The 14,631-nt window shown below is 35.3% G+C and overlaps 1 protein-coding gene across 5 annotated transcripts in view; it reads left to right on the top strand.

Annotated features, from left to right (window-relative positions):
• Positions 1 to 13,179, top strand: part of MAP3K7 (mitogen-activated protein kinase kinase kinase 7) — a 48,568-nt gene extending 35,389 nt beyond the window's left edge. For 3 of the 5 annotated variants that reach the window (XM_040551592.1, XM_040551594.1, XM_040551596.1), the window contains 5 exons: positions 6 to 73; positions 6,354 to 6,462; positions 9,269 to 9,330; positions 9,863 to 9,978; positions 12,348 to 13,179. In XM_040551592.1, the coding sequence (XP_040407526.1) occupies positions 6 to 73; positions 6,354 to 6,462; positions 9,269 to 9,330; positions 9,863 to 9,978; positions 12,348 to 12,528 (536 nt within the window). In that variant the 3' untranslated portion in view covers positions 12,529 to 13,179. The remainder of the gene's footprint in view (positions 1 to 5; positions 74 to 6,353; positions 6,463 to 9,268; positions 9,331 to 9,862; positions 9,979 to 12,347) is intronic. The other 2 variants (XM_040551593.1, XM_040551595.1) reach the window with 1 other exon arrangement.
• The last annotated feature ends 1,452 nt before the right edge of the window (positions 13,180 to 14,631 follow it).

The raw sequence follows: 14,631 nt of genomic DNA, 5'->3' as shown, positions 1-14,631 counted from the left end.
CCCAGCAGGAAACGGACAGCAGAGGCGCAGATCCATTCAAGATCTTACTGTTGCTGGAACAGAGTCCAGTCAGGTAATGTCTCTCATCTCTTCTTTATCTTTCAGTGAAGTTGATGCTGTATCTGTATAGAGAAACTGGTTTGGAAATCTCTACCTTTGATACTTCTGTAGAAATCATGTGGAAGCTTGAATGCAGTGCCATTTATTGCATTTAAACCCGATACCACGAGGATAATCTATGAATGAGCTCTAGATGACTAGTGATTTCTATATAGCTTATACAGTATTTATCACTTTTATGTACAAATAGTTTGTGTGTACTACTCAGTTTGGCTCAGGGCAGGTGTTACGCAGGAAAGCCTTTACCTCTTTCTGTGTAGAAAACAATTGAAATAACTACTTATGATTGTCTGAAGCAGTTATACATACATTAGACTCACTTCTTGCATAAAAAGAAAAAAATAATGTACATTAATATTATAAGCATATTTATTAATGAATCTCTGAGCCCCAAACAGTAACTTAGAGTAGTATCTTTCCATTTCTTGTGAAAGTTTTATATGAAGGTGTTATCGCAAAGTTATGTTACAAAAAATAAAACTATCTCAATAAGACATTTTATAATTTCAGATCTGGTATTGTAAGTGCCATGGTAACAGACAGTGTTATACTATATATAACTGAAAATATACTAGGAACATCTTAAATGAGAAGAGTACGGCTGATGCTTCATTCAGATGTGTTTATTTTGTGTTTTAATTGCTACCGTGTCTGTTTCAGTAATTCAGAAAGGATACTTCATCACTAGTGTGAATTAGCAATTTCGAGGTTCCTATTATTGTTTGTATGTTGGTAAAATGGGAGCTTAGCATGTTCATCATGTTAATCAAGTTTCCATATTAAACAACATACTGCAGTAATCTAAAATGGGTGGTAACTTTAGGGGTGATCAACTTTAAGGGCGATCAACATTTGATCCTTCTTTAATTCCACAGAGTGTGAAAGCCACAGAAACCTCATAAATAGATATAAAAAATAACAGATATTATTAGTAGAATTTACTACTAATTTACTAAGAATTTACATCTATTAGAAAATAATAGAATGACTGTTAAATACATTTTAATATCTTCAAAGAAGGCAGGTGTTCTAGAAAGAAATGAATCTGCAAAATTTAGTAAAGAAATTGATTAGCCTATTTGGTTAACAGTAGAACAAAAATTATGGAAGACTTGGGGGAAAAAATGAAGAGAGAGTGCAACATTTATACCAAATTGAACTAATTTGGTGTATAGATGTTTTTAATTATAATTTTTATTTAAGGTTCTTCATTCTGTTCATTTTAATGAATAGTTAATATTTGAAAACATAGAATTTCCAGATTACTTCATATATTAGTAGCTTTTTGAAAACCTTTCTTTGAAAGCTACTCTATTGCTTGTGGAGATGTTCTAGCTAAATTGTCCTTGTGGCCAGGAGGGTACAAAAAAGTTTTGTTTACCTCCCCAGTTTCTGATGAGGGTCTATAGAAGTACCAGAATCACATTTTGCTTTCTTCCTTCTGATAGCATATATATTGGAAATGCAAATGGAAGAATTAAAATTACCTTCTTTTATTTTGCACATTTTGGAAAGGTTATGATAAGACATGGAAAACATAACATTTTAACAGGCACGAAAAATGCACTTCAGAAGAAATTATTTATATGGACAGTGCATAATAAATTTTCACACACAACCTTTTTCTGGTGTGAGAAGAGAAAGCACTGGTTTCAGCAGCCTTTTCTAACTTTTTGTATATGTAGATACGCATATTAAAATTCAATTGGGAAACAATTAAGAAAGCAAGCACAACGTAGTTAGAGGAGAAGACCTAAAAGTATTCTTTTTAGGATTCTATAGCTTTGGACTTCACTGCCTTGAATTCTTATTAAAATCTTGAACTGCTATGTGTATAAGCAGTCTACAAGCCAAAGCAGAAAACACATCTGTAACTAGTGTAGCTCTGGTCAGTTTATAGTATCTCCCCATATGCACCATACCATATATAGGTTATCCTTTCTAACATGAAAATCCCTTTCCCCCTCCCTCTCTTCATTGCAAACATCCTTCTTCCCTGCATTCCATTCTCTCTTACACCCACCCTTTGGCGTAGCCTTCACTGAGCTGCCACAACACTGTGTGCTTCCACTCCCGCACCCAGTCCTTTTAAGCCCTTGTCCTGCTCAAAATTTTGCTGTGGTGCTGCTTTTTTATTATGACAATGATTTGAAACCATTTGACTGATACACTGTAAGGCTGATCAGAAATCTTCTTACTAAATGTGTTGGTTTTTTTTACTTGAAATTGCCAACATGTCAGTAGAAAATGATTCTCTGATGTTTTTTGCTTTGTTTATATTGGGAAGGTTTTTCCAACTTGGAATAGATTTCTTGTTAAGGTGGAAGAAAACACTGTACTTAATAACAAATATACCAAAGTTTCTGGTGCTTGCCTGACAAGGGTAGACAAGACTCCCTGCCTAGCTTCTGGTCTGTTCTCATCTAACCTTCTTGTATGTTTTATGATTGTTCTTTCTGTGTAGTGCTAGAAGAATTCTTTGTGTGGTTTGTATAGTGATGAATACTTTTTTGCGTGTGTTCAGAGACTTAGGATATTTTCCAGTAATGGTCTTACTGAGGTTATCAAAATTAACAGACAGTAATAATGCTTTGCAGCTGATTTTAGTACTCAGCTTACACTTTTACATTGAGAGCTTAGGTAGGAAAATATACAACACCAAAGGTTTAGTATAATTATAGTAAAGTTCTAGTTGGACCAGCCATTGGAGGGGCTCGCTGTTGAGATCACGTGTATAAAGCCCTGTTCTTCACAGAACTTGATGAAAGTCTTGTGCTCTAGTACTTGCTGACCTTAGACTCGACTCCAAGTGACATGAGCAGCGCTGGTGCGGTCTTCTTACAGTCAGATGTCCATTCCCATTTGTTTCTATACATGTATTGTGATGGTCCACTCATGTTTGCATGTAATCTTTTTTTCTCCACTGACTTGATTCCTCTGCCTTTCCATTTGCCTGTACATGCACTTTAAAAACCCCTTAGTACTATGCGGTGTCTGTCCATTACCAGTACTGCTCTTGCCTAAACATCTTTGTAACACAGAAATAGATGTGCAGACTCTGAACTGCAGCCATAAAAGGCTTTGGAGGCTAGATTGAACACAACGAATCTGCTATTTATACAGGATTGAGTCTCCATTGCAAAATTTGGCATTTTACACAGGTAGATTTAGGAACTTATTTGACATAATCATTAAAGAACTGCATATTGCGATAAAATATCAGTAAGATATCCTTGTCTATATATTTTTATGGGGTCATATTGGTATATATCATCCTTTACAATGCCATCATAATATCAGAAATACTTCTTTTAAATGTTTTTTTTTTTAACTGTCACTGGGCCTCTCTACTTTCAGTTTACTTTGAAGTGGAAAAAACTAATGTGTTAAAGAAAAGTGTGTACTATATTGAACAGTTGAGAGGCAAGGTTTGAGTATACATGCCCGCATACAAGTGTGAGAATTCATGGGATCTGAAACCATACAGATGAATCATTCTGTCCATGAGATTGTGCAGTTGGTCACAGATGCACTTTTTTTTCTCTCATTTCATAGGGAGATAGAGTCTGCAAAAGATGAGGAGAAAGGGCTAGTACTGCTGATTTCTTTAAATTTGGTTGCCTGTTTAAATTAAACTCGGAAAAAAAAACGTGCTGTTCTGAGAAGGGGGAGTTGTTATTCCTTAGAGCAAGTCAGCTTTTCAAGATGCTAAGCCTTTGAGAAATGGTAAATAAGAAGCTAAAAGGTTTGGCCACCTGGCAAAGACAGTTTGAGAGAAACCTTACAGAAAGTGTGTTTTGCATACTGTGATACCCGGAGGAGGCAACGATGGCAGGACATCCATGAGGGGATGACAGAAACTGGTCGATGAAAAGCGGTCACTGGCTTACCTGTCAGCAAAGCTGGTGTCAGGGAAGGTGGCTGTGGTCTAGTGCGATGCCAGGAGAGCTGAAGTATCTCACTCAGCACACTCAACCACTGTAATCTAACAGCTATTCAGTTTGGGGAACTTCCCTTGGATTTTGTGATGCTTTTAAAATGTGCCCCAGATAGGAATCCTTCACTTTTGTCTCTAGTAATTTCATCTAAACAGTCTTATCGCGGAAGTGGTTTTACTGTGCTGATGGACCAAAGCAATCTGGTACAGCAAGCACCCCCCGTATAGCATGGTTTGCTAGAGTTACCCTAAGTTACCCTAGCTAGAACATTTCTTGGGTCCCCCTTGCTGTCAACTACGTACTCAACAAATCTCTTTTTGCTTTAAGGACTTAGACCCCATTAAAAATGCTTGCTCTATCTTCTGATATTTATTTTTCATTCATATCTGAGCACACTGACAGTAAACAGTAAGCTAGGCCACTTAAACCTTCATAATGTCAACAAAGACTTCAACACAAAAGCTTTTTCAAAATATCTGATGTGGTCATCCTTATAATATCATCCCATTGGATTATTTCTATGATACTTTCTGGCTACTAACATAAAACGGTCAGTAAAAAAATGAAGCTACTCCTCTTCATGTTGCTTGCGGTGGCTCTGTCAAAGAAGGAATACAAGACTAATGGATAAATTTCAGTCCCAGTTCGGCAATTTCTTTGTTCTTACAGAGTTTCATGTCACTTTATATTTATGAATGTATTTCCCTTGATAAGGCAGAAGGCACTCACATATGAGTTTTCCTCAGCATGCGAAGACTGAAATCATTTGAGAAACATAGATAGCTTAAGCAAATATGTAAGGAAACTTCAAAAAAAAAATCATTTTTAATAACTATTGGTACTGAAGCTGTGTACTTTGTTTGGAAACATTTTTCCATTACATAAGCAAGCAAGACTGAAGTGTTCAGTGTTGGCACAGGGACAGTGTTAACTGCTGCAAAATAAGGTTTACATTTTAAACAATTTTTAAAGCTCTGAGAAGGTAATAATTGAGCCATGTTTCTGACTTCCCTGTTTTACCCAGTAGACTTAAATTATTGCTGTTTTAAAGATGTTTCATTTTAGAAAGTACGGGCATTTACTGTTATAGGTCTCGTGTGTGCACTCTGATAGCGTGTTTTCCTAGCCTCTTAAACTGAAGCAATTACCAGAGAAACGTATTGTAATGCAGTTGAAATAATGGGTATTTCAGTGTGTAGGATCTTACTACTCTTTGGATTGATGCTTGACTGACTGAAATCCTGGCTTTTAAAATTAAATTAAGATACGATATTTGGAAATCAGGGTCGTAAAGAAATACAGCTTCCAGGTAATGTATATTTGAGTGGTTCTTTTAAAAAATAGGGACATTTAGCTAATAATTTCATAGAAAGCACACCGTATTGAAAATAATAGTATTTTAAATAGCATCTTTTCTTTTGGCTTTTTTTCCTGTAAAACATGGTGGGGTCTACACTTTTAAGTCCTTTACTGTGTTACTTTTATGTCTGTGAGAAGACGTATGGCATACAATAATTTATATTATAAATAAGTATTCTGAAAAAGAAGCTAGGTAGAATAATGAAGTCAGTATCAGATATTCTGTGCTTTGATAAGGAAAAGGATTTAAGTAGTAAAAGTACTCCTTCAGTGTAAAGGAGGTTCCTACAGAACTTTTAGTTTTTAATTTGCTTTGAGTGAGAATTTCCTCATTTTTAATTTCTTTGTTTTAATCAGTTAATTGATTGTTCTAATTGATTGTTTTGTTAAAATACCTCTTCATGTTTTCTGAGGATGGATTGTATAACCTCCGAGTTAACATAGGAACCACAATAAAAACTGTAGATTAATACATTGCAGTCTAGTGCAGTTACTAAGGTGCATTCTTTTAGTTGAATGTAGTTCCATTCATCAGCTAAATATCAGAAATAAAACTTTATTCCTTCCTTATTTTATGGAGCTGATAGATTTCATTGAACAGTATTGTGAAAATTACTAGGTGTAGTATTGTGCTTTTTATATAAAGATCTTGAATGCATTGTTGAACAGTGCTTTTTATGATGCTGAATAGCAAAATTATATCCATTTCTTTTTCTATGGCAAAGAGTTGAGGATGAAATTCCTGCAATGCATACAGAGTTCATAAAGCTATCTGGAAAGCTTTCAGGAAGAAAGGTTTGCGGGGAGTATTTGGGAGGAATATAGGTTAAGGCTTTGTCACTTTTTTTTTCATTTTAATACCGTTTTGTAAAATGAACATTTTGAAAAAAAAAATGTTAACTTTCCTTGTCATTCTGTTTTGCTGTATCTTTTCAGGAGAGTAGAAACAGCAGTAGATCATCTAGTCCTAGTGTGAGAATGATCACTACCTCGGGACCAACGTCTGAAAAGCCAACTCGTAATCCATGGACACCTGATGATGCAGGTAATCCTTTGTTCATTAGTTAACCTTTTGCCTTTAAAAATAAATAAATGTTTGATTATGCTGTGGGGTATGTGCCTGGATATAAAGAAAATTAGGCAGTTAAAGTGTCATCCCATTTTAATGCTGCTTAGGTTAAATCATTACATTATTGCTTTGTTTCTGACAGTGGCTTTAAAAACTTTTTATATTGGTAATGTTAAGTTACGTAAGCTTGTAAGAATTTAGTTTGTTACAAAGTGTTTTATGTGTGCAGTGCTGTTTCTATTTAAGAGAGCACCAGTTTTTGTCTGTAATGTGTGGTTGGGGAGTGAGGGGAGTGGGCATCTTGCAGCATTTTAGTGTTGTGCATTTGTATTACGAATGCACAGATAAAGCTTTCTTGCTCTGATTTCTGGAATGAAGTGCTACTTAGGTGAGTATCAGCTGGAATACATTAATTTTTCTTTATCTGCGTGTTGTAATTTTGCTTATGCAGAATGTGTATGTGCACACAAAGTTACTGGTCTTAAATGAACAAACATAAGTGTGTCTACAGAAATGTAAATACTTCTACTGAAGCATCACTGTTGTTCTGTTACAAAATATGATTGAGTAAACATAATTTAATAGCTGAATTCAATCTTAAAAGTCATAATGCACACCATTATGAAATGGACCGATACTGGACTGCATATAAATAATGGATGCCCACAAATTCCTTTTTAGAACATAAGAATTACATTTTCATTACCAGAATGTACTTATTAAACCTTAGACTTAATCTCAAGTTGGTATTTCATAGTGCCTTAACTTTTGCTTGTAATCCGTTTCATCTTTGAGTGATTAGATTCTGCCACTCTTTTCCTGTAACCAACTACAAAATGGAAACTCACATATGGACTGATTTTGTGCCAGCATATATATATATACATATATATGTGTACTCGTATTTTACCAAATATAAGGTGATTCTGAAAGTAAGATGTGTACTTTTCTTTTTTGCCCTGCTTTAGCAGGAGGGGAGGGCAGCATACTCTTATTCTTTGCTTCTGTGCTTTCTTCTTTCTGTCCATTGTCACTTCGCATAATCACACTCTAAGCCTAGTAACACACAAATTCCCAAAGCCCTTGCCCTCTGCCACAGCCTTCCTTCTCTTGTATAACTTGGGGTTCCAAGTTTCTTTAGGCAGTGAGCACTTAGGGGAATTGCTGCTTCACACAGAAGCAAGCTCTTGCCCATTAGTTAAATAGATAATTCATTGGGAACTGAAAGCTGCTGATCTTATGCCAGTGCAAAGGCAGTTTGTCCTAAATCTCTGGCCTTAAACGCAGCACACCACTAGAGCTAAAGTAAGGTCCATTACTATGGTGGCTTTCTTGTTCACAGAAATCCCTCACCTTATACTCAGGTAAATACAGAATATACCACACATGTATTTTTTCTTATTAGGTTTATGCAGTCCATTAACAAAGGGCTATTTGCATTTCTGAACAGATAAATAATTTTAGTTTTCTGTAAAAGAAAATACATTAAGTTAATCGGGCAAAGTAATAAAATGAGGACACAGCCAAATCTAATCAACCGCAGGAAAAGTTACAATTCTGTGACACAGCCAAAAGCTAAGGAATGCAATCTGAAGTATTTTGCATGTACTGATGTATTTGAAACGTTGCAGTAATTCCTTTGCTGTAGCAGTATTCCATAAATGGCAGTAATTGAATGTAGGGAAGGCCTTCTATATTGTTCTGATTTAAGACACTGTGGCGATTAAGTCTCTCTGGTTTTAGTTTTTTGGTTATTTTTATTTATTTTTACCACCTTCCAGTTTCCTTACAAGCATACACTTAACCACTTTTTCTCCATTCCCACCCTCTTATTTCTGTTTCCTTTTGAAGCTGCTCTTGGAGATAGCATAGTCTTTGAGGGCAACACCTTAGTTTCTCTACCACGACTACTCTGTGGCAGGTGCTTTTGGGGTATGGGTAAGCAGCCCCTTTTTTTTCCCACCTACCCTCCTCCATATAATCCTCTAGTAGCAATAATGCAGCTATGAAATCAGTAGTTTCATAAAATCAGTAGTTTCTCAATGTGTCTTTACTCCTGTGTCTCTTAAAGCTTAACAGTAACCTTGTGATCCCCAGATTCTGGGCTACCAAAAGATAAAACCTGTAAGAATTCAGAAACATGTTAAATGTGGATTAAAGATCTAGAGAAATCCAGAGTAACTGCAGCGTAAGAAGAGAGCAGCCAGGCCCAGGAGATGGATTGGGTATTGGGTCCCTTGCTACCCATAAAGTGTCTCTACAGAGTAAAGGAAATGCCCTAGAGCATGTTGTGAGGAAGATACTTAAAATCCTCACCAGGAGTAGGCTTTGAAACTGAGCAGGAGGTTGCGCTTATTTTATTTTGGCAGAGCTGGTTTGCACAGCTTCTAATTTTAAAATCATTAGATGCATGGCTGGCTGGCTGATCCTTCATAAACAAGAATGAAATGGCAATTTTTTTATAAACAGAACATGATAGCAAACTGTACAAAAATAATATTTTAAAGAATGTGTATGTGGATACATGGCTTCTAGAAATGGAGGATAACATCCTTAATATTTGTTTCTTCTTGGTGTTATAGACCATAATTTTGAAGTTCTTAACTTTATCAGAAAAGCAAAAAGAGTCATCTGCCTTGGGATTGGAACACTGCTATTTCCATTTGCCTTTTCACATTCAGATTGTGTATTGTGAAATGATGTAGTTTTCTCGCTTTTGTCCTATAAAAATAGAATTATCTGTGTTTAAAAATGCATTAAAATGTTCTTGGTGTTGTTACAGAGACCAATGGGTCAGATAACTCCATCCCAATGGCATATCTTACATTAGATCATCAGTTACAGGTAATAAACATATGTGTCATTAGGTGGTTTGTTTTGCATTACATTCTTATGTGTGAATTTGGGACTGCAAAGTATAGTGCCACATATTTACCAGTGTTTATAGTCTAACTTTTGACCAAGGCTAAAAAAAAATATATTATGTAATCTGAGATTGGTTGACTCAGATTTGATCAAGCTATTAAAAACAAGCCCTGGGAAACATGATCTCTAAAACCAAATGTAATTTGAGTTTGACTGTCAAAATAAGATATTTTTTGCTTGAGTATTACTGCATCAAATTGTTGCATTCACTTTATTTGGGGTGTGTGTGATTAAACATTAGCTTGATTTTTTGATCCTTGTGACAAAGAGACTGTCAGATTAATAACTGCAGATTGGAGGTTTGAGACAACTTTGGCATCAGTGCAGTAAAGTTTTCCAGGGCATGGTTTAACACTTGTTTTTAAAAGCCTACTGTTTTTTAAAAGATGTTATAAATACACCGCAGAGACTTCATTAGTTCATTAGTTTTTAACGTCTGATTTATTTTCAGCCTCTAGCACCATGTCCAAACTCTAAAGAATCTATGGCTGTGTTTGAACAGCACTGCAAAATGGCACAAGAGTATATGAAAGTTCAGACAGAAATTGCATTGCTGTTGCAGAGGAAGTAAGTGAAATGTCTCAAACCTTTTTCTGTTCTTCTGAATGTTTCTTTTACACTAGTTAAGTCTGTGACTGCTGTGTCAGGCTTTATGAAGTAAAATTTCATAGAGCATGGTTATTTTCAAGACCTAATCTCGTAGAGATACCGAGGTAGTCACCACAGGTGAGGTATTCGGAGCCCGTAACTTAAGTTTTAAGCAATATTAAGACTTTTCTTCTGGACAGGTCCTACATTAAAGTGTGTGGCACCTTTGCATACATTCCATAGTAGTAATGTTTGTATCATCTCAAGTGAAAGACCTGGAATGTTGAGGAACTTTGCAATTCTGTTTCACGCACTGTCCAATAAAAGACTTTCAATTGTAAATTGTAGATAACCATTTGGATTTTATCTTATATCTGACTTTTGTTAATAATCACATTTATAGCAGTATTATCCAGACACGTTGTGGTTTTCTACCAGGGGTTTAGCACCTAATACATAAAAGCTGTTACATACTTTCTTATCGTAAGAGGAAAGAGATTATTTCTAGTGCACATTGTGTACACATATAAGTGAAGCAACTGCTTGCATGTACTGTTGGATTGGGGCCAAAATTATTGCTGATTCAGAACTTCAGTTTGCAATGCATTCTGTCGTGTTCTGCTTCTCTTCATTTCTATTTCCTGATGCTGGGGAGCAGTTCTGAGAGGTCGTTACATACTCATGTTCTAGACCAAGTAACCAGCTTGTTACCCACCAGAGTCTGAGACACTGCAGGCCTCAGTGTTTGTGGAACAGGCAATGAGAAAAATGTGTCTAAACCTCTTCTACTTGAGAAATAACAGACAGAATGGGGAAAAAGCTACTTTAAGATTGACCTTACATCATCTATTCATTTTGTCTTAGTATCTTGAGAAGAATTTTTTTCAAGTATGATTAGAATTTTTAGACCTCGTTGAGGTGGTACTGAAACTAGCATGAAGATCGTAACTGTGTTTTCATTTCTATAGTCCCTCCAGATCAATAAATTATATAAAAATAAGCTTCTGTTTCCAAGTTGGTTTTTCTTAGTCAGAACAGAATTGCCCTTAGGTTTGAAACAAAAAATAGTACTGTGATTGATGTACTTAATGCTGTTTGAGGTAGTAATTACTCTATAAAGGTTGAACTAATGAAGTTTTCTTTAGCTGTAATTACAAACCATATGGCAACAATTAATTATCATGAGGAACTTTCTCCTCTACTGTTTTGTTGCTAAAATATTGTTGGCAGCTTGCCTTCTTGTCACCTCATAAACAAATAGTAAAACAAACTGCATTCTATTTAGCTACATCAGTTTTGTAGGATAATTTTTAGCAAGTTTATCAGTGCATTTGTTCATCTAAAATTGTTGCTTAAAAGCATATTGAATTCTTAATGCGTAAATTAAGTGAAATGACAGTTACAAAATAATCTGCCTGATTCTGTTTTGCACTGCTTTAAAATATACAGCTCAAAGTACAAAACAGTGTTCAGTGTAAAGTTGCCAGAGTTACTGCAGTGTTTTTTCCAAGAGTCAAACAAATTCTGCTCTAGGAAGAAGTTGGGTTGTAAGGGTATGTAAAGCACAAAGCAGCGTTCCTGCAGCTTTGAACTTTACATGATGAAACATTAACTGAATGCTTGGGCTGCTTGGGCAGCTCCAGGTTTTTGGGTTTTAGGTTTTTGTTTTTTAATGCTCTGCCTGTAAATAATTAGTATGCTGGAAAAAAAACAAAACTGCAACCTCATGTTTTATGTAACATTAATATACTTGATAGAAATTGAGATACAATTGTAGAGAATGTTCCTCTAAAAGTAGTTGCTAAAAGCATTTTGAACAGTTATCACAAAAATTAGCGCAAATAACAGTTGTGAAAATGATCTGCCTGATTCTGCTTTCCACACCTTCAAGAAGTTCAACTCCAAATAGAAAACAGCACTTCACTAAAACCTTACCTAAGTTATTGCTGTTTTGCCTTTTAAGTTGCCTACTGAATCTTTGAATATACATACAGCTAAGCAAAGTTAGAGCTAAAAAATTTATAAATTTGTGTGTGGATCCTTAGATGCTCTGCTGTGACCTGTAGAATTACATCTGAAAGCTATTATAAAAAGGAAAAATGTAGAGATTGAGTCTGTGGTTTACAGCTGTTTTAAGGTTTAAATGTGGATTTGATTTGGAAGAGAATTTCTCCTCAGAATACAGTAAAGAATAAGATTTTTTGTTAACTTAGTTTTTTTGCACAAGATATCACCAGCCATGAATTCAGACGGATAATCAAATAAAAATTTGAAGCATATTTAGTCATCTACAGACAAATAGAAGTAGACTATAAATGACAATTACTTTTTTTTTTTTTTAACTGTAGACAAGAACTAATAGCAGAACTGGACCAGGATGAAAAAGACCAGCAAAACACATCCCGTCTGGTACAAGAACATAAAAAGCTCTTAGATGAAAATAAGAGTCTCTCAACTTACTATCAGCAATGCAAAAAACAATTAGAGGTCATCAGAAATCAGCAACAGAAACGGCCAGGCACATCATGATTTCCTGGGACCTTTCAAATGGAAAATATGCACAGAAAAGACTGATTTTTTTTTTATTGTTATTATTATCCCTTATTATGACAACTCATGAGTGTAAGCTTCTTGGTGTGGTCTGTATTTGTCTGCTACACTTAACATCCTTTAATTTTTTCATTTTCCTATGGTGGACATCCAGTTCAACAGGTTAATCAGATAAGGTGAGAAAATAGTGACTTGAATTAACCAATAGCCCTCAATGTAAAGCAAGAACAGTGGCTGTATGCATGCTCCTTGTGTGAAGGCTAGCCTAAGAAATGTTAGAGGCTACAAAATTGTAAGATCTTGGTTTTAGTTTTTGGTGTTACCTCGATAAGGGCAAAACAAAAACTTTCCTGTTTAAGAATGGTTTTGTTCCAGTGTCTCATCTCAAATTTATAATGATGATTATTTTCAGGACATAAACATGCACCAAGCTGCAGAGGTGATGTTGGCTGACCAGAGTAATTCATGATGCATTAGTGATGCCTTTTACCTGTAGACGTAGTATATTTTTTCCACATGCAAAATAATAGTCAAACTGATGCCAGCATCCTTGTTTCAGTGCTTGATAGCCCTGCATTTTGACTAATATATTTGTTGTAACCTTGCATTCATAAAATATTTGAAGTAAAAGGCTGTATTTTCTTTCCTTTCTTGGGGGAAATGCCATGCAGTTCCATCTAGTTACTGGGCAGAACGTACGTGATTCACTGGGCAAAGTTTATCCCCTGTATAAAAGAGGGAAACAAAAATGTGCTAAAGTGTTTTAAACCTTCAAAGCTTTTGTCACTGAAACATTCTTAAAAGGAAACTCAGAAAGCAAATTAAAACAAGATTTTAAGTATTTCCTTCATACCACTTACTGGAATATTTTTTTCTTTACAACTTACTTCCTCAAAAGTATTTGCCATAAATGCAAGTAACTTTGTTTTGGATAGGAAGAAAGAGACTCGGGGAAATTAATTTATTTTAAATATCAAATTATGCAATGGAGTTAAGTATGGAAATGGCAGAAGCTATTAAGAAAATGAGGGAAATGGCTTCGATCTTCATCAGGAATCTCAGTTATTCCACTCATCTGAACATACTTCCTTTGAAGTCCATCTCAGAATGCCTGCTGCCTTTGTGACTGAAGAATTGCATTTAATGAATTCAAGCGGAATATATAATTCAGTCTCATTATTTACCATTTCTACATGGGAGAAAATAACTACTCGTTTACATTGCAGATTGATTATTTGGTTTATGAGTTAACTCCTAACTGGTAAAGAAATGAGGCATTTCTAAATATAATAGGAAATTATTCCTTACATAAGCTCCTGGTGTACTCAGTTGTGGGCAGGGTTTTAACATTCTTTTGCAAAGGCAAAATAGAAAATTGAAATTTAGCTGCTGAGCCCTCAAAATATGAGAGGTAATCTGAACTTTGATTTCTGCGTACTTGAAATTAATAATTATTTGTAGGAGCCCATTAGCAGAACTTGGAAAAAACATTCACGGTAAAAATATCACAGTATTTTTCTCTTCCCCTTCCTGCCTACCTGATAATAAACATCTTGTAAACCTATCTGTGAACAACAAAAGTAGCTGACAGTTTACTGAATGGTGTCATTCTGTCTTGAAAATAAATCTACAGTTGGCAAACCTTTGGGAGTAAGAAGTGCTTCCCTCTTTTACTTAAATAAAGGAAGGGTTGTCATTCCCCAAACCTTAGCAGATAATTTGATTAGTTAGCTGAAACTGATATTGGGATCAACTTAAGGGCACACATATTTATAGCAAAATGTAATTGGTGGAGAAAATAACTGTAGTATTAGGAATAGCACAAGTTATCCAAAGCATTGCTGTTCGCATACATCTGTCCATCTACCAAAATGGACACGCTCCATGTTCAGCAGCTTGCTTAACATATGCTTAAGCATCCAGTAGGGCAGCATAAATACCAACGCTCAACTTGAGATGCTTGGTTGATAATTATCACATACATGAAATCATTTCCCAGGACAGTTTTTATGGTTTGCCTCATCATAAAACAGATTTGTTTAAAATAAATGAGCATTGCATATGAAAAGTCATGGCAAATTC

This window comes from Cygnus olor, chromosome 3 (assembly GCF_009769625.2).
Source record: "Cygnus olor isolate bCygOlo1 chromosome 3, bCygOlo1.pri.v2, whole genome shotgun sequence".
NCBI classification, from domain to species: Eukaryota; Metazoa; Chordata; class Aves; order Anseriformes; family Anatidae; genus Cygnus; species Cygnus olor.
Note: the sequence above shows the minus strand (reverse complement) of the source record. Positions and strands in the feature narration are given on the sequence as shown.